Source organism: Pelodiscus sinensis, chromosome 3, assembly GCF_052426305.1.
Source record: "Pelodiscus sinensis isolate ZL-2025 chromosome 3, ASM5242630v1, whole genome shotgun sequence".
Lineage (NCBI taxonomy): Eukaryota > Metazoa > Chordata > Testudines > Trionychidae > Pelodiscus > Pelodiscus sinensis.
In genome coordinates this window covers 152,854,341-152,872,826 of record NC_143054.1, presented here as the reverse complement: position 1 = coordinate 152,872,826, position 18,486 = coordinate 152,854,341, and the positions used below count along the sequence as shown (strand labels likewise).

At 36.5% G+C, this 18,486-nt stretch overlaps 1 protein-coding gene across 8 annotated transcripts in view; it reads left to right on the top strand.

Moving 5' to 3' along the window:
- The window catches only part of ESRRG (estrogen related receptor gamma), a 540,935-nt gene that overhangs the window by 509,608 nt on the left and 12,841 nt on the right, over window positions 1–18,486 (top strand). For all 8 annotated transcript variants that reach the window (XM_014580752.4, XM_075925198.2, XM_014580754.4 and 5 more), the window contains one exon: window positions 12,517–12,786. In XM_014580752.4, coding sequence (XP_014436238.1) covers window positions 12,517–12,786 — 270 coding nt within the window. The remainder of the gene's footprint in view (window positions 1–12,516; window positions 12,787–18,486) is intronic.

Genomic DNA, 18,486 nt, shown 5'->3' with positions numbered 1-18,486 from the left:
CTAAATCTCATAACTATATTCAAAATGTCATTTTTATGCAAGTAAAAATTAAATGATATTTGCTTTTCTTGATAGAGGGAATTTAACTGAATACATTTTTGAATGTATAAGAAGAAGGAAAAGAGAACAGAAGGCTATAATTTACAAACTTGTTGACTTGAAATTCTCTCATCTGGGGTGTGTTAATTTGCCCATTTAAATTCCTTTCTTCAAACTCTATAGAAGATTAATGCAGCATCTTTCCTGCCTCAGAAAAAAGCACGCATGTGTGCACACACATATACACATACACACAAAACCAGCATACTACTATGTCATTGTTTTCTAAAACAGTGAAGCTTTCAAGAAAGGTTTTACATCTTTAAGAAATCAAATAAATTCCAAATTAAATAATAAAGAGAGCCACAGAAGGTTGCCTTCATGCAAGAGCCAGCTTTCCCAAGTGTCTCATCCTCTCCCCTCTGTCATCCTGAGGCAATGTGCCTGCATTTGTGTGTAGATTTATAGTTTATCTTTATCTATGGCTTCATCTGTAGGTAGCTATTATAGCCGCCTTGCCTGGATATTGTTTGGGCCTGATAGATCTGTCTGTAGTTCATCAAAGGGGAGCTGAGTGGCTAAAAGCCATTGGGTCCAGCTGAGGATGAAATACGAGCCATCAGCCTTGGTAATGGCTGTAAAATTTCATAATTACACGGCCTTTATTACATTGCATAATGATCCTGAAGCAGTATGGAACAATTAATTAAGATTTTCAACCGTGGCTCTTTCAGAAATTAAAAGGTGCTAGTGGCTGAGAAATGGGGAAGTGTCTTGTCCTAAAAGCATTAGAGATGCTTAAGAAGTACTTCCTGAGTACTTAAAGAAAAAGAGAGAGAGAAAGAAGAAAAAGAGGAAGATCAACTAGTTAGGGAACTAGTAACAAGGTCACATTCTGTACTTGATGGTAACATTTTAATGTTGAAACTAACTCTAAAACACCATCACCAAGCTTTTTTCTTTTTCTTTTTATGAGTATTACTTGTTTACTTATTTTCACCATCTGTTGCATTCATAGAAGTTCATCTCTCTGCACCTTCAATAAATGTATGCCATGACACAGGAGAGTTAGTTAGCTGCATACTATGCTGCACTGACCACAAATTTTCTTTTATGTACTTTCTCATATCAGGACACATATGGTTGTGACTACTTTCTTCCACTATTTGATCTGAGGAAGTGGGTCTGGCCCACGAAAGCTCATCATCTAATAAACCATCTTGTTAGTCTTTAAAGTGCTACATAGTCCTGTATTTTGCTTGAAATTCTTTCAAGATCTTTACAATTTGATAGGCACTCTCAAGGAAGACTTTTCTTTTAAAAGCTGTTTCATATTTATTCATTTATTTTCTTTGGAAAATAGCAAGTCAGACTTAATATATGTATATTTTTTCATAATCTTGACCTCAGACCTGCTAAAGAGTAATTAGATTTGCTTCAAGAGTAACTCAATAGCCTCTGATGTAAATTCTGAAGGACAGAGGGAAAGAAAAAATACATCTTGATCTTAAAAAACGGGAAAAAGAGAAAGACATGCACACAACCTGTTGTAATCCATTTCTGGCAACAATTCCAAAGGCCAGCACATTTGGATGAGGCAGTGTTCATTGTGCTAATTTTAATAATAGTAATGAAAAGATAGCAAAAATAAACCCAGTCTTTTTTGTGTTTAGTCCAAACTTTTGAGAGATCATTTGACAAGAAGGAAACTCCTTTTAAGAAGTGCCATTAGTTTCCCTTATTTCCCCCTCAAGCTATTTAGATTTATACAAAACCGTCCAATATTTGCCCACTTTGAGTATCATTGTTTTAAGTGACCTGTCATCCTGCAATGTCTTACCTTTCTAAACATTTCATGTGAGGCTAAGGTTTCCCTTTGCATCTCTAATAATAAACTTTTCCCCGAAAAAATTTGGAAGGATTATGTGTCTCAAGGAGCTGCTTGCGTGGAGTAAATTCGCTTGTTGAGTCATTTATTCCCTTAATAGGAATTTTCTGATCTGCTGTCATTCTTGTTCACACACTGGGTGTCACTGCCTCTAAAACACTTGTCATTCTTTAATGGAAACAAAATAGTCATTGCAGGCAGAGCCGCAATGTCATTCCACTACCCCTTGCTGCGTCGGCAATAGTGAAAATGACAGAGCGGCTCTCAGTAGGGGTAATTAAAATGTAAATATTGATATTTTATTATTTGAAATTACTTTCCAGTGCGGCATTTAATATCTCTCCATCTGTGCGGCTCTGTTTAGCGGTCACTTTAGTGCAGCTCTGGGATGCCAAGCAGCGGCTTGATCCCCGTTATGTCAAAATGCTTGTTGCTGCTTAATTTTGATATCTAATTAAGTGGAAAAGTACAGTCCACACTGTAATCCATGGCATCTTAACCAGCTGCTTGGGTATATTTAGAATTAATCTCCACTATGGAATCATCCTAATGTATGCAATTAAGAATCTGCCGATGGCTAATTAGGTGTATTAGAATCAGGCAGCTTTTTTCTTCCTTTATTATTTGGACTGTTACAGACTTAAGACACTCTGCCTCCAGAGGTAGTCCTAATGGTCCATACACACTCTGCAAGGACAAGTGAACCCTCTACATTCATATAAGAGAGATACCAGTCTCCCTCCTTCTCTCCTTCCCTACTTTATTCCCCGAGAGCTAGGCAAATGCAAATATTATTTGAAACATACAGTATCCCCGTGATATTAAGGAAATAAACTAACCAGCAGACAGAAGCAAAAACCAGCTGTGGAAAAGATACAAGGCAGAATGTGTATAACACAAAGCCCTGATGTCACTTTTTTGTAAGGGGGAGTGAGGGGTACATTCATCAGAGAATTTTACAGCCCTGATAAGTTTTTATTTCTGTACACTTGAATGGAAAGCTTTTTACACCTAGCTGTCACAGCACAGGCAGGCTTAATTTATGTGCATTGATTGCATTGTAAGCATAGCCATCTCTGTATGCTAATATATTCCAACACTGGCTTTGTATTAACCTGATTGGGTAATTCTTGGAAATTTGACTTTGCCAGATGGAAAAGATGGAGGGACCAGGGATTGCCACTGTTCTCACTAAGGAAATGACTGGTTGCTTCCCTGGAGAAGTGAAAGCCAGAGAGTAATGACCTAGCACTGTTTGAGCCAAAGAGCACTCAAAGCAGACCAAGTGGAGTTTATCAATAAACGGTAGCTCATATTACACATACACAGACCCCCTCCCCATCTCCATTTATAATATGGTTTTGAAAACAAACGAAAAAGCAAACAAACCCCCCTAAGAAATTCAGAGAGGAGGATTTTCATACCGTCTTCACTTCAATCTATTGTGCCCAGTCTTGGCGGCACACATGCAGTGCCATAATCTCTAATTATTTTCAGACCCTGCAATATGTGCAAGTCTGTGTGACTATAGGAAGGTTTAAGAAGCTTTAACTGTGAAGATTCTAGTTGTGTTGGCTGTCTGTTGAGTTCAATACAAATGTCTCCAGAAGATGACTCTTGTTGTTCTTGTTTGTCATTATCTTACTTTTTTTTTCTTTACGTTCTTTTGAGGAGAATTTAAAGAGTGAGAGAGGGAGACTAAAGCCACCCTTTATAACTTCAGAGATTAGACAACAGGTCAGGCAGAAGTATATTTGCTTTCTACAACAGTGCCTTCTGTTACTCCGGAAAGTCTGTTTATAGAGAGTCAAAATTAAGTCTCCATGCTCATTTAACACATACTGATATTAAGCAAGGGAGCCCGCTCTGGTGCTAGTTTGTGTATCTGTTTTTCTTTCTTTTTTTTTTCTTTTTTTCCCCCCATTTGTATCAGAATGGCCATGTCAGATCTTCTTCAATCTCAGTAGAAGTGTGTGATAGTTATTCCCATTATCTTAGGATATGTGACATGATTTCTTACCCATTGTCACACCAATGTGTACTTCACCCTCAATCAGTGGGACCTATATGAGTGGGCAATTTAATTCAGGCTAGTTAAAAACAATATAAAATGTTTTTTTAAATCCTGATGGGAAGTACATACCCAGGAATGGCTTTCTTACATTAAACAAATGGGCCATTTTATGGGCTAAATTTTCAAAGCGGTTTCAACTCGGCTTCTAATTTTGCACCTGTGTTTTTGCATCTACAACCATTTGTAAGCACAATTTTTAGAATGTTGCTATCTACATGAATTCCAGGCACAAATGGCATTTGCACATGCATATCTCTTCATAACATGCCTGAATTCTAATACTGGTATCCACAACTGGCTGAGAGAAAATGAGTGCAAAATGAGAGTCTCTGTTTGAAAATGTGGGCCTTTTGCCCAAAGCAAACTACCAGCATCATAAATATAGACCTATTCCTTTCTCTCTCATGCAAATGCCTGAGCCCGAAGGCTAATGATCTCAGACTGTCTGGGACCATTTAGAGAAGCAAATTCCATTGAAAAGTTTCTGCCTGTGGCTCACATGTATTCATATCTAGGCCCTGACATGGTAGTAAGAGCATACAAACTGTAGCAGCTTTATACAGATGAAGAGTAACTGTTCCAGATAGCTGGGACCCAATGATGTTTAAAGGTCATGAGTTGAAGACCTGTACATTTTAACTTTAAACAAACAAACCACATTGTACATATTGCTGTACTCAAAAATAACACCGGTACTCAAAAACAACACCGGGACTCTTTAGGTTAGGATTACTTTCCTTCAGGAGACCTACAACTGTAGTGGGCCACCTTGTACTAATAACCTGAATTTTAGAGCACTTCCACGGGCAATACCTCAAAGTTAAAATCACCACCCAAGAAAGGTAGCACGAAAGTATTTTCATGTACCATCCTGACAATAAGAAGGAAAAATAATCCCTTTCTTCTTTACGGTTATTTTTCCCTTGTCTTTATAGCACCCAGTGATTAAACAAAATGTATTAGACTGGATTCTTGCTAGTATAAATCTGTCATAACTCTGTTGACATGTGTTTGAAATCTGTTTAAAATGTGTAGTATTCCAGTGGTGAAAGCAGCGTGAGAGGAAAGTTAAGCCCTTTAATTGTTTAAATCTTTTTTTCTTATTTTTTTTTTAGATCAGTATATTAGGATAGTATGTTGTGAAATTACAGGTGAAGGAAATAAGAGTCCAATGCTGCAAGCTTTCTGTGTGGAAAGGGAGTTCTACACATTGAGGGCTTACCAAATCTGTCCCTAAGCAACTATGCCTAACTTGTTACATCTAACATGTCACATTGCTGAATGTTAGCAACAGAAAAGGCTAGTATGGAATCAGATAAAAGGACCCATTCTGTGACACTTTCAAGTTGCTATTACGCTGTGAGTCTTAAAAAGAAACTGGCAAGAACAAATGCTGTAGCTGAAAATAGCAAGAAACTAAAAGATATATCGATATGGACACATTTCTTTTCTTTCTTGGACATAAATCTGATTTAAACAACTCATGCTTGTGAGCTGCAATCAGTGACATGAGGAATGAAGCCTTTTGTGTGGAAAAATTACAAAACTTAAATTTTTCCTCTTTAGAACTATTATGTAAGGTTTGATAGAGTGTAGTAGACAAAACTGAAATATTTCTAACTGGCTTTTAAATTACATTAACACTTTTTTGTACAGCCTGAGTGAAAGGTCTTGCTGGGCAAGCAGCACCTTCACTGTTTGTAAATGTCTAATTTGTTGCTTTTAAATTGCTGTGAACCTCACTTACTTAGTCCTGCTGAATGATTCCAGTGTTGCAAATACTTCTGACAAGTGAATATTTGCTTAGTGAGAATCCATTGTTCTTAATGGATTGAGATGGACACACAGTGTGAATGCATTTTTATTGCCAGCCCCTGTATCTGCTATTGTTTCAGTGAGAGGAAGGTAGCATTGTGATAAAAGCCCAGGACTTCTCAATTTAATGCTTGGCACTTACCATCCTATCAGTAGGATTCACTCAACGGTGCTTATGGTCAGCATTTTTCTGTGCTGTAAAATAAAATCAATTAATATTTTATAAGAACTTACACAAACAGAGAAAAATATGGACATGCATTTAAATAAGAAATGATAAAATGAACAGGCTGGCCCAAGACAACTTTAGACTCTGTCGATGCATGGGAACCCTTTGTAGGGGACTCAGATTAGCCCCCAGACATCCTTGTTGTGAAATCTACCTATCAGATGTCCTTGCCACTGTGTCAAAGCTAGCATATGGCACTCAGAACTTTTTGTGCAGACAGTATAACCTCCAAATTACATGATGAGGTGGAAGGTGTTTTCAGACCAGGATCCCTTTGCATACCTCTTTTTTTCCCATATTATTAATGAGGGAGGGGCTCAATTTATCCCCTGTAGAAAAGCATTGATTGGACAAACAGAGAGCGAGAACTTTGGTCCATAATGATACAAGCTAGTCCCTAAACTTAAAATGTTTCTCTGACATTCCAGACTGGTCCTTTAAGGCGGGCCCAATTGCTTGTGTATTTGGTCTTGACTTACAGTATTGGCATGTTTGCGCTTTAAGCTTTAGCTCATGTTTACTACACGAAAATCTTCACTTGTTGTCAGAGTCCATCTTGCTGTAGCATCATGTGCAGTTGCTAACCTTTAGTACCAAGGGTGTCTCTTGAAGACTGCCATGAAGCAAACAGCTGTGCTATTTTCAGGTTGAGGTATCAAAGAGAAACTTTTACTGTTGGGACCCAAATTCAACCCAGATGTGACGAGAGGTAAATCTCTGGAAGTCAGTGGAGTTGTAGCAACCTTCCAGGAGACAAATTGGGCCCACAATCTATAAGATATAGTTGGTGATGATGTGGTAGCCGCAGAGTGAAAGTACTGCAGCAGCATTTATTGATCTGCTTAAGGCCAAAGTGTTTATGGGCTTAGGTATTTCTCTGAATATAATGAGGTAAATTTGTGATTTAAAAAATGGGATTAAATGAATTGCGCTGGGAGTATGAGTTTCAGGAGCCCGGCAATCAGGGAAGTATTTACTTTCTGATCTTCTTGGGATTTCCACAATGGGAAAAGAGAAGCTTCAAGTTGGAGTCAGTTCTACATAGGCACCTTTAGCCAGCTGCCTTAGTCCTGTCTAGACAATGTCATATACCTATAGCAGAAATGTGGCTGCTTGAGTCTTCTGCCAGGGTTTATATCTGTGGGAGCCTCATGGTGAATCTAGGCAAGTACTGAATGCATATGAAAGAAGAAAGGACAGTAGTCCTACAATAACAAATCTGGAAACATATACGGACAGCTTCTGATTTGACAATGAAGTAGAACTACTGCGAATTTACAGTGGTGCACCAGAGACAAAAATTCGAAGCCAAGCACACTATATAAACTACTCAATTTTTTTCATGAAAATTGAGAGAGAAATAAGCCATGGCATTTAAACCTTTGATTTTGTACTTTCATCCAATGGTGAATATGCATCATTTTAGAAATGAGGAAATTGCACTGAAAACCCCAGTACACACACAACATTTAGAAGGAAGTTAATTTATCAAAATTAAGGATGAATAATTTAAGAATCCAAACTCTGATATTTCAACTGTGGAAATACATTGAATTTGCAACACACTAGTGAACATGTCATTTTAAAGCACAGCTTTGATTATAAAAATGTAAATGAAGATATTTGAAGTATAATTCATTGAAAACTGGATGAATATTTTGCTCAGAAACTTAACAGATTGTCAATAAACATCAGTACATTCCAGATTTGTCAATCCCTTTGCTATTCACTAAAAACAATCCTGGTTTATAAACCAATAATATTGATGTAATAAATTCAGTATAATGTGAATCAAAAGAAATCAGGGTTCAAGAAGCAGTAGCCTGGGGTAGGCATCAAATGCTTAATGCTGAAAATAATGGCTTGAGATAACTGTAGATGTACTTTTTGTAAACTAGTTCTTATTTTGCTTGGTGTATGCTACAGATCTTGCTTTGGCACTTGACCATCTGCAGCTGCTTCACTCTAGCCCCTAGTGAATTAGTGTCCATGAAGTCCATCTTAATGAAGTAGAGGAAAGGGTCTTCAGGAATATAAAAGATTTACCCTGCTCAGCATGGGGCTGTGTGCATGTGAAATAGAAAGCAAGTGGTGCATGTGCCGATATTTGAAGAGAGCAATGGATTAAAAAGCCCCATTTCAAAGACAGCTAAATCTGTATGTAACCATGGTTTAGAAATCCTAATACTGTGGGTAGTATAGTTCAGCTCCTTGTTAGTGGAAGTACACATAATAAAACACTAAGTCCTTTGTTACCTATTTATTCCTCACTTCCTCTAAGCACCAGGTTTATTTGTATGTGAAAGGAAAAATCAAGTATGTGCTAAGTTGCTCAATCAACCTTCTCTGAATGTACACTTAGTGATCCCAGTGAATCATTATGGCATAATTACAGTTTGAGTGTGATATACTGTGTGTTGAAAAGTCACTATTTTAGAGGGAGAAACATTGCATTCCTTCCTCCTGCAAAATACTGTAACCAGCAAATCAATCCCATTGCTAACTGATATTATGAGACACACTGTAGATTTAAAATGCTTGCACTCAGCTATATAAAAATGGCACTGAAACGAATGCCTACCAGGGGTTAAATTCATATGCCTGCACTGCAGCCTACTTCTGTCAACACTCAGCTCAGGAAATAAACATTTATACTTTCTGAAATGAAAGTGTATTTTTGAAGACTAGCCGTCAGATATTTTTTGCCCTTCACACTTTCAAATGCTTAGCCTTTTTTGTAAGTTGACTGCAAAGTGCATCAGTTTGCCAGGCAAAAAAAAAAAAAAAAAATCTTGACAAGTGCCCATGGCATCATTGTCAAGCACATGAGTGTCTAGTAGAAGATGGCAGGAGGGTTGGCACAAAACATGCTTCCTTCAAGCTTATTACCTCAGGGGTACCTGATTCTTGAGAAGCTTTTCAATCCTTCCAAATGACGTTATTTCAGACTGTCATCTGGTTTATTTGGAGCACACTGTATTGCAGATAAACATGCTATTTAACTGCAGGTCAAGGTACAGAGTCACTCTGCTAGCAAATGCCTGAGATACATTAAATGGCACTGACTCGGGGAAGGAGATGAAGAGAGATCAAAGTTGTCACCAATATGCATGGAATGGTTGGGAAGGAGGGAGGAAAAGTACCATGGTATAAGTGCATTTTAAAAAGCCATAATACAGCTGAACATTTTAAACTATGACCTGTCAAACACCAGAGATTAAAGACCCACATAACACACTATAAAAAGTTCAGCAACACAACCATAATGCAACCTCTTATATCTACTAGAAAAGAATTCACCATTGTGAGCTAGAAGCAGGTAACTAGTCCAGATAGCTGGAGAGATATTTATGTAGAGTTTGTGGATTTATTTTTTCAAATAATTACATTTTAAATGTAGTATTGTTAATGAAACACTTCATAGGTCTGTTTATCATGACTTCAGTTAGTAACACTGATGCTGTCGCTACATCTAGATATTAGGCATAATTAAATATGTTTTTCATCAAAGTGTTCCTATATTTGCAAATAGAAGGCCACATTTTGGAACTTTTTAAAATTTAGAACACATTTTGGTCCTGATTGATTCATTGAAGAAGGAGCTGGAACATAAGAAGAGAGTGATCATGTGAGTAAAGCTTGGAGGATCAGGATCAAAGTTTGTTGAGCTAAAGAAATAGGGATCTCAATTTTTTTTAAAAGATCTCATTATGTAAAGGCATATCCCTAACCCATTCACTTACTGTGATATGCTGACTATCCAGTGAAAGGACAATTGTATTGTACTTTAGGCATGCTGTATGTTTTCAAATATTCTTGCCCCAAAAAACAAACCAAAATAAAACCTCACACCCACACCAAACAAACACAAACCCACCACTCCATAGCATAGGTGCAACACGATGGAACTTTACATTCCTATGAAGGGGTGAGTTTAAGAGTTAAAATATGCTTTCACTGAGCAGATTTTCAAGCAAAAGTTTGCTTTTTACAGAGTAGGAAATGTGCATGAATATTTGTTTTATTAGGAATAATTAAACTGTTCTATTGGTCAGTTTCTTTATGACATAATAATTTGGGCTAATATTTCAGCATTTCCTGTGAAAAATCTATTTGCAGAAAATGCATTCTTCATAAATATAGCACAGAACATCACAGGCAGTAACCTCATTTTCTTCACAGAGATTGTATGCAATTTCCTTTGATTATGACACATGATAAATCTCGTATTGAAACAAACTGAATTTGTGAAAGTTCTTTTACAAAAGGTGATAAGTAAATAAGAAGATAGTTGAGAGCTTTGAGAAAAATAAAAAGATGAATTGCAAGTTAAACTTTTTTTGTAATCAAAACTGATTTTATTGCCTTTTGCTTAATTAAACCCCTCAGAAGTGTGTGAAACATTGTTATGGCTGAAAAATTGTTAATTTGTAAATCACAGGGACAAAAGGGCTCTACTGCAACTTTAAAGTTTCCATGCACGTAAATGTCAATAGAGTGCCTTCTCCATCATCAGCACTAAATTCACATTGATGCCTCTTTTCTTCTCTGTATTGATCCTTCCATGAGAACGTAGATTTGTATCTGTTAATTAATGCGTCCTGAAACAGCGTTTGTATTAATCAGGCAGATAAGAAAAATTGGATGCCTGCACCCTCATGACAACCGTAAAAGTGCTAGCCCTGATAAAATCGTGGATGGACCTCAATAAAAAAGTTCCTCCTTCCACTCAATAAACTAATCATCCTGCTTTTAATTATTCGGCAGAAAGATGTGTGGAGATTGGAGAATGTGTAAATCTATTTACTAACAGCAGTGTCTGGAAGGGAGAATAAGGCTGTCACAGGACGGTGCTGCAGGCTACATTCTCTGTCCATCTGCTACTGCAGAAAAAACTGGTTCTGGAGAGAAGGGAAAGGAACAGAAACGTGGAAGCTAATTGAAAGCCTACCTTCCTCCTTATGACTTTTCAAATGATGATTTTTCTTCTCCCTTTTCCCTGTTTATTTGAATCACAGATTCAAATTCTCATTCTCAGCTTTCGCCTTTTCACGGTTCTTCTTCCTTGATCAGTTTTTGGTGGATTTGTTTGGAAGGCAGGGGACTACAGTTCTATCATAGGGTACCAAAGAGAGTCTGAAAAAATGAAAACAAGCATGTGTTTCTGTGAGAGAGAGAGAGAGAGAGAGAGAGAGAGAGAGAAAACAGGCAGTTTCGATGCATTAATAAAAAAAGCGACTGGTTCATTGCTAATTTGCAGCACATACCTTTATAAATGTGCCAGTTTATACCCTATTCTTACTGGGATATAAATACAGACTTTAATACTGGAGGAAAGTGCATTTAAATATAGTTGAATGACAAAGCCTGTTCTTTCAGCAGGAACCCTGTCAAAGAACATGTAAGCAGCTTCATAAACAACTACATGAAAGCTTCAGACATGTCTTAAGACCCCCTTAAGAAAAGCTTGACTAATCCCCTTTGATGATTTTATTAAGTACTTGTGGTTGATGGTGCCAACTGGCAAACTACTACATTCATCAACGGGCCAGAAATCACTTCCTTTTTCATATTGTTCTGTAGCTCTAATGTGATTGGGAATATTAACAGTTTGATATAATAAATTAACAGCTACTGTAAACAAGAGCTTGAAAAGGTAAGACAGTAAAGATGTTTGCCCTTAGTGATCCTATTAGGAAAGAGAGCAGGAAAAAAAAAAAGCAAAACTTAAATTCATTAAGAGGCATTATTAAATTTTCTCTCTCCCTCTCAAAAATGATGGTGTGATTACTATTCACTTGCCACTTTAATGTGTCATCCTGTTATTTCAGCAGCCGTAGTAGAGGCAGAAGCCATTACAGAAGTAATTAGCGTCTATTCTGAAGAGGGTAGGCCTTACTTCTCGTTCTGCTGAGGTTGAAGTTCAAAGCGCTCTTTGCTCATTGTGATAATCACCTTAATTCTATTAAAGCATAAAATCTTTCCTCTTAAAAAAGTTTTTTTTTTAAACATGCTCCTTGATTTAAAGGGGGCCTCTGAAGACATTAGTTCATTCTCTTTACGGTAGTGATGAACAGAGGTAAGTGTCTTCTAATAAAAGCCCTTCAAACCTCGGTTTTTATCTTCTAACTTAGCTGCCATCAGATCAGAGCTTCATAGCAATAGATTATAGAATGTTTCTACTGAGAGAGAAAGTGCAAACCATTGTATGTTGCTGTTTATAACTCCTCAGAATTAATATAACTCCCACAGAAAATGCATACAAATTCAGGCTTGCTTCTAACTTTTGCCTTGATTAGAAATCCTTTAATTTTATGCTGATTGATCTTGCAGAGGGGGAGAGTGGAATCCATATGTATTGATTCATAACTTATACCAAAAAAACAAACAAAAATGAAAAGTTGTAATACAGAGTTATGGAGCATTTGAACATATTTAATATTTTTCCCTTCCCTTTTTTTTGCTGTTTAGGATTCTCCACTTTGTCTCTGGCTGACCAGATGAGCCTTTTACAGAGTGCTTGGATGGAGATTCTGATTCTGGGCGTAGTTTACCGGTCACTTTCTTTTGAGGATGAGCTTGTCTATGCTGAAGATTACATTATGGATGAAGACCAGTCTAAATTAGCAGGCCTCCTTGACCTCAACAATGCCATCCTGCAGCTGGTAAAGAAATACAAGAGCATGAAGTTGGAGAAAGAAGAGTTTGTCACCCTCAAAGCCATAGCGCTTGCTAATTCAGGTTGGCAGTTTCTCATGATGGTTGCTACATTTTTTTTATGTCCCTTTTCCCTTTCTTTACCCATAGTATCTTCTGCATGGTTATTCTAAACAATGTTTAGGAATGAGTAATTCTTAATTGCATTTTCAGTTACTTGTGGGCTCTTATATGGAAAGGCTACACACAAGACAGCTCAAGTTAAGGAGGTTCTTCACAGTGTTAAGCCATTGTGGAACATATTCCTAATGCAGTAAAGAATAATACATGGGACAATTTGGATGGTATTACACAAGCAGCGATCCTTTCACATGAATATGAATATGCTCTACTAAATCCATTTTATAATCCAAATAAGACTAATAATTTCACTTAAACTGAATAGAGTGGATGGATGCCTGACTATGCATTATATGATTTCCTTGAATGCAGACATTAAATGTATTGGTAAGGTGAACTCAGTGTTGGTTGTGGGTGGGGGAGAATCCCTGTTTCATTTTACAAGGACTACGCTTTACCATAATATAGAGAATTCATGTGATAAAGTTTCACTAAAAGATATTATCTATCCAGAAGGTGTTAAGATTTGCAGAAAGTATTTTTTCCTCTGAATTTGAACATAAAAGTGCTGAAGCAGTGAACGGTGTCTGATAAGTAAAAATCGTTTGTGCTTTGTTGTTTTCCTTTTGTGTCTCCCTAATGCTTTATTATAGTCTTAAGTCCCTTTTATCATTTGCATAAAGTTCAGGATAGATCCCTCTTTAATGACGTGCCGATCATTAGATACCTGGGTGTCAATAACGTGCTCTGATGCTATGTACCATTGACAGTCACACCGTGCCCCTCCATCTGCTTTTGTTTTGACCCTATCTTTGAACTTTATCTTGGTTGCTAGCCAGTAGTTTTCCCTTTAATTACAAGAAGGAAACTGTCAATAAAATCTGTTAAATGGGATGCAATGAGTGGCTTGAATGGGCGGACGGCTATTTGTTCAAATTCTGCAGCATTCAAGGTATTGACAGTTTGTTTTCTGGGGCCATATGTGACGATCAATCTCAGGCTGGGCTCAGCCGCGCTGAAAAATGAAAAACCAGATTGCTTTTGCTTACTTGTGGATGACGACTTGTGATTTGGCGCGGTCCTAGTGAGATGAGACCTTCTGCCCAAATTGCCCCCCTGAGAGTCAGGACGCGTGACTGTTTTTAGAAATAATTTTTTAATTGATTTTGTAATTAACAGTTCATCTACAATATTGATGCATGAATCCTCAGATTGATAGAAGGGAAATTGTTTTCAGCAATGAAGTTGTACTTTCCTATTTGTCTTTGTAATGGTATTTAGTATTTTGCATTTTTAATTGGAAATATAATTCAAAAAAGGCAAAACCAAAACACCATTTGTTTCTTTGTAAAATAACCTCCATCATCCCCTTATTTAATCTTCTTAATTGATATGTGTCCTTTTTATTTAACCTACACAGACTGGTTTGGAATGCCAGTCAGTGCTCAAAGTCTCTATTTGTTTGGAAGATGATTTATTTTAGACCAAGCTAAATATAGAGTTCAAAACACTTCACAGCTATAGGAAAGGTTTTCCCCAAGATTATATTCCAGGTTCAAAAGACCCAAGTTGTGCTCATTTAGGGGTTTAAATTGAGAAGTTTTTATTTATTATTATTATTTTGTAATTTTAAGTCTGTTTGATTAAGAAACATTCCTGTAGGTTATTCTATAATAAATACATGATGGATCTGCATAAGATACCATCAAAAACATTTTAATGATATATATAAAAACATTATATGACAAACTCATCTGTAAGTTACTGCAATTCTCATCAACTTCAGAGGGAATTGCATCCAGGATAATATGAAAAAAATATATTTAACACTCAAAGCAAGTTAAAATTAAACCATATTTTCATAAATTTATATGCTAATTTGAAAGTTAACTATTATTAAAGGATTTAAAATGTGTATCAGCAACGTAACACTAATTTATAAACAAGGTTTTTTTATTGTTAACACTAGACATATTAGTTACTAAAGGTCAAAATCTTGATCCTACACATTCTTTAGCATACGAGTAGTCCCACTGAACTTTTTACTTAAGGATAACACACATTGACATAAACAGGAGTTTTGTCCGAGCAGGAATTTAGGATTGTATTCCTCAGGCATCATTTTCAGGAAAAGGTCAAACCAATCTCTAGTTTTAATAAGTTACATGTGCACCTCAGGTAGTTAGATGTCAAACTTCTACCTATTGCTAGCTCACTAATTATAGGTATGAGTTGCACCTATAAAATTACAAGTCATTAATAGAGAATCAGGCCCTTAGTGTTTTGATTGATAATTCTATTAAAGATACAGTATAAACTTTTTCCTAGATAAAACAGAAATTTTTACATAACCATGTCCTTGATTAATGTAAATGCAATTATAAGAATAATCATTTAGTAGTTTAATTTTAAATATAGATTGTTGTTGTGGCATCTTTCTTCTATGAGTGATTTTAGAGTTATTCAGATATTTATTCCCCCAGCTTAACCTTAATGGACTCCTATATCTGTAGGGACAAAAAAATCAAGTACCACAAGGAATCTCACAGCTTTCATATGTTTCAGGCTGATCTATCTTGTCTAAAAAGAATCTCAGGTTAACTCTAATGTAAATAATAGACGATAAGGGGTTTCTGACACAGTATCTGTAGTTAGTGATTTATGATTTAACATCGTGCCATTTTCATTACTGGTATTCAAAGGCAGAAAAAAGAAAATTTGGATTATCTTAACTATGTTGGACTCTATTTTTAATAAATACCACAAGCTGTTGTGTTAACAGACAAATCTAAATGTCAATAAATAATCTTTTAATTATAAGTTCTCCAACAGTATATGCCATTGTTACCATTAAAAATCACTGTTTCCCAACAATTTGTGTAGAATGGTATCTAAAATACCACAATTATTTACTACTAAGAGCAGAGGAGAAATTTTGTATTTTGGGTAGTGCTGTGTAGTAAATATTGGCAAGTTTTCTCTTTTAAATGATGATCATTTTAGTTCTGTTTTTATAATTTTATAGACATCATACTGTGTCTGTTCTGTAGGTATCAGTGAATACAGAATGTGTAGAAAGTCTGGGAACAGTCTATAGTTGTTATAACTACATAACAGAATACATTTTTTCACATTTTGTACACACCGTTCAGCCCTGTGTACAGGCATGATTTCAATTATTCTTTTTTGACCTACAATGTTTGATATGACATTCATCTAAATTAACAGCTTAGTTTTAAACATCTGGCTTGATTCAATAATAATTAATGCACTCTTTATGCTTTAATACCAAAGAAGAGAGTTACTATTCATGTTTGTCCTATCAATATCCCCCCTTTCCTTTCCTTTCCTTTCCTTTCTTCACACACATAAAGACAGACAGGTATCTTGAAATGGCTTCAAGAAAATTCCCTGTGTTCAACTGTACTGCTCAATGGACAGAAAATCTGGCACCACTTAGCGCTTTGTTTACTCACACAGAAAACCAGCTTTGAACATTTTCCAAAATATTCACATTCCAGTTCCTTTCTCAGATGTTAGGAGAGGTAAAAGGTTTGCACTGAATGTGTGACTGTATACACATAGACTTGTGCATGTGCACGCGCGCACACACACACACACAAAGGGGATCCTGCCCATCTCTTTATGGGATCATGATATGCTTTTGTGTACTAATTTATACAAAGAGCCAGGAAAGCAGAGTTTTTGTTTTCATTTGCTTGTTTGTTTTGTTTGGGAATTTCTTAAACTATGCCTATAGGCCAGAATTTTAAAAAAGGGGGTCAGATTTTTCCAGAATAGCTCAGCTCCCATTTAAGTTCCATTTCAGAGGCAGCTATTTTAATATCCCTTGCCCCATAAAAGAGAGAGAAAGCAAGAATCAGGGGCTGTACATCATAACACAATGAAATACAGACAAAATGCACATGTAAGGAGGGATGAAACTTCATTGATATCAACAAATTTGGCTCTTAGCTAGGATCTAACTTCTAAAACTTTATCTTCACCTAAGTTCGATGGCATTTATATTTAATTTTATGACCAATTTTGATAGTAGCTATATGGTATGCTATGGCAGACAATATTTAATTTCTAGTGATGCCATCTTTTGTCGCCTGTATTTTCTCTATTATTATTTCCATTAGTCTTGAAATTAGTTAATAGGACATATATAAAATCGGTACTGATGTCATTGTTACTGTATTAGTATTACTTCAGCTAATATAAATACCAAAAATGAGGTCTGTTCCTTTCATAAAACAAATTGGAAATTGCTAGTATAATAAAAGTTTCCTGATACACACATACAAGTTCATTTTTCATGTTGTCGTCTAAGTACGATTCACTATTTGGGGAGCAGATGTCCCTATTTGCCACCATTTACTAGAATTTTATTATTAAATAGACTTTTCTCTGGCACTTCATGCTAGAATCAACCTTGTGTTCATTAATGAGTTTTTCTTCATATCTTTATGAAGTAGGCCAACATTATCCCCATTTGCAGATTAGGAAACTGAAGTACAAAGAGGTGAAGTAGTATGCCCAATCCTGTGGCTGGACTGGGATCAGAACCCCAAGTTGACTACTGCCATTTACAGTTGAGTGACTTTACTAAAAGAGTCTATGGCTCCCTTGCTAAGAAGCAGGTATATTGACCAGGAAGCAAACTCAGATCAGCAGCTTTATTAACACAGTGGCAGAAACAGAAAGGCTTAAATTCATAGTTGCTTCTCCTGTTTTTCCAAAGTACAGCCCAAGGAACTCTCATTGATTATCCTGCATCGGAAGAATAGGACCCTTAATATTATCCACGCAGTCTTGGGGGTTTTGATATCTTGTTCAGTTACTCAGTATTGCAGTCTATCCTTCTCCAAACACTTGGTCTGCGTCTAGACTGACATGATTTTCCGCAAATGCTTTTAACAGAAAAGTTTTTCTGTTAAAAGCATTTGTGGAAAAGAGCGTCTAGATTGGCACGGACGGTTTTGCGCAAAAGCACTTTTTGCGGAAAAGCATCCATGCCAAACTAGACGCGCTTTTGCGCAAGAAAGTCCCGATCACCATTTTCACCATCGGGGCTTTTTTGCACAAAACAGTTTTTAGCTGTCTACACTGGCCCTCTTGCGCAAATACATTTGCGCAAGAGGGCTTTTTTCCGAATGGGAGCAGCATAGTATTTGTGCAAGAACATTGACAATCTTACATTAGATCATCAGTGTTCTTGTGCAAATTCAAGTGGCCAGTGTAGACAGCTTGCCAGTCTAGACGCAGCCTTGGGATTTCTGCTTGGTAGCTGTCCTGTCTACTTATTTATTGTCCTGATCCTGTGCCTCCTCTTGAGATGTAGGTAATTTTAGGAACAAAAAAGACAATTTCCCCCCTTTTAAATTCATGTTAATCCTGAATTTACTGTTTTTTCATGATACCATAAATCCTAACCACCTTAAACACCATCAAATAAAGTAATTCTTGAATTCATTTTAACATTCTGTTCTCATCTTTAAAATATATTTTCTCCACTGTTCATTAAGGTTACCTCTATATTGAGATATATACTCTATGGTACAGTTGCTGCTGGCCCAGGTCAGGTGACTTGGACTTGGACTGTGGGGCTAAACATCACTATGTAGACTTTCAAGGTCCGAGAGCTTGGACTCCAGTGAA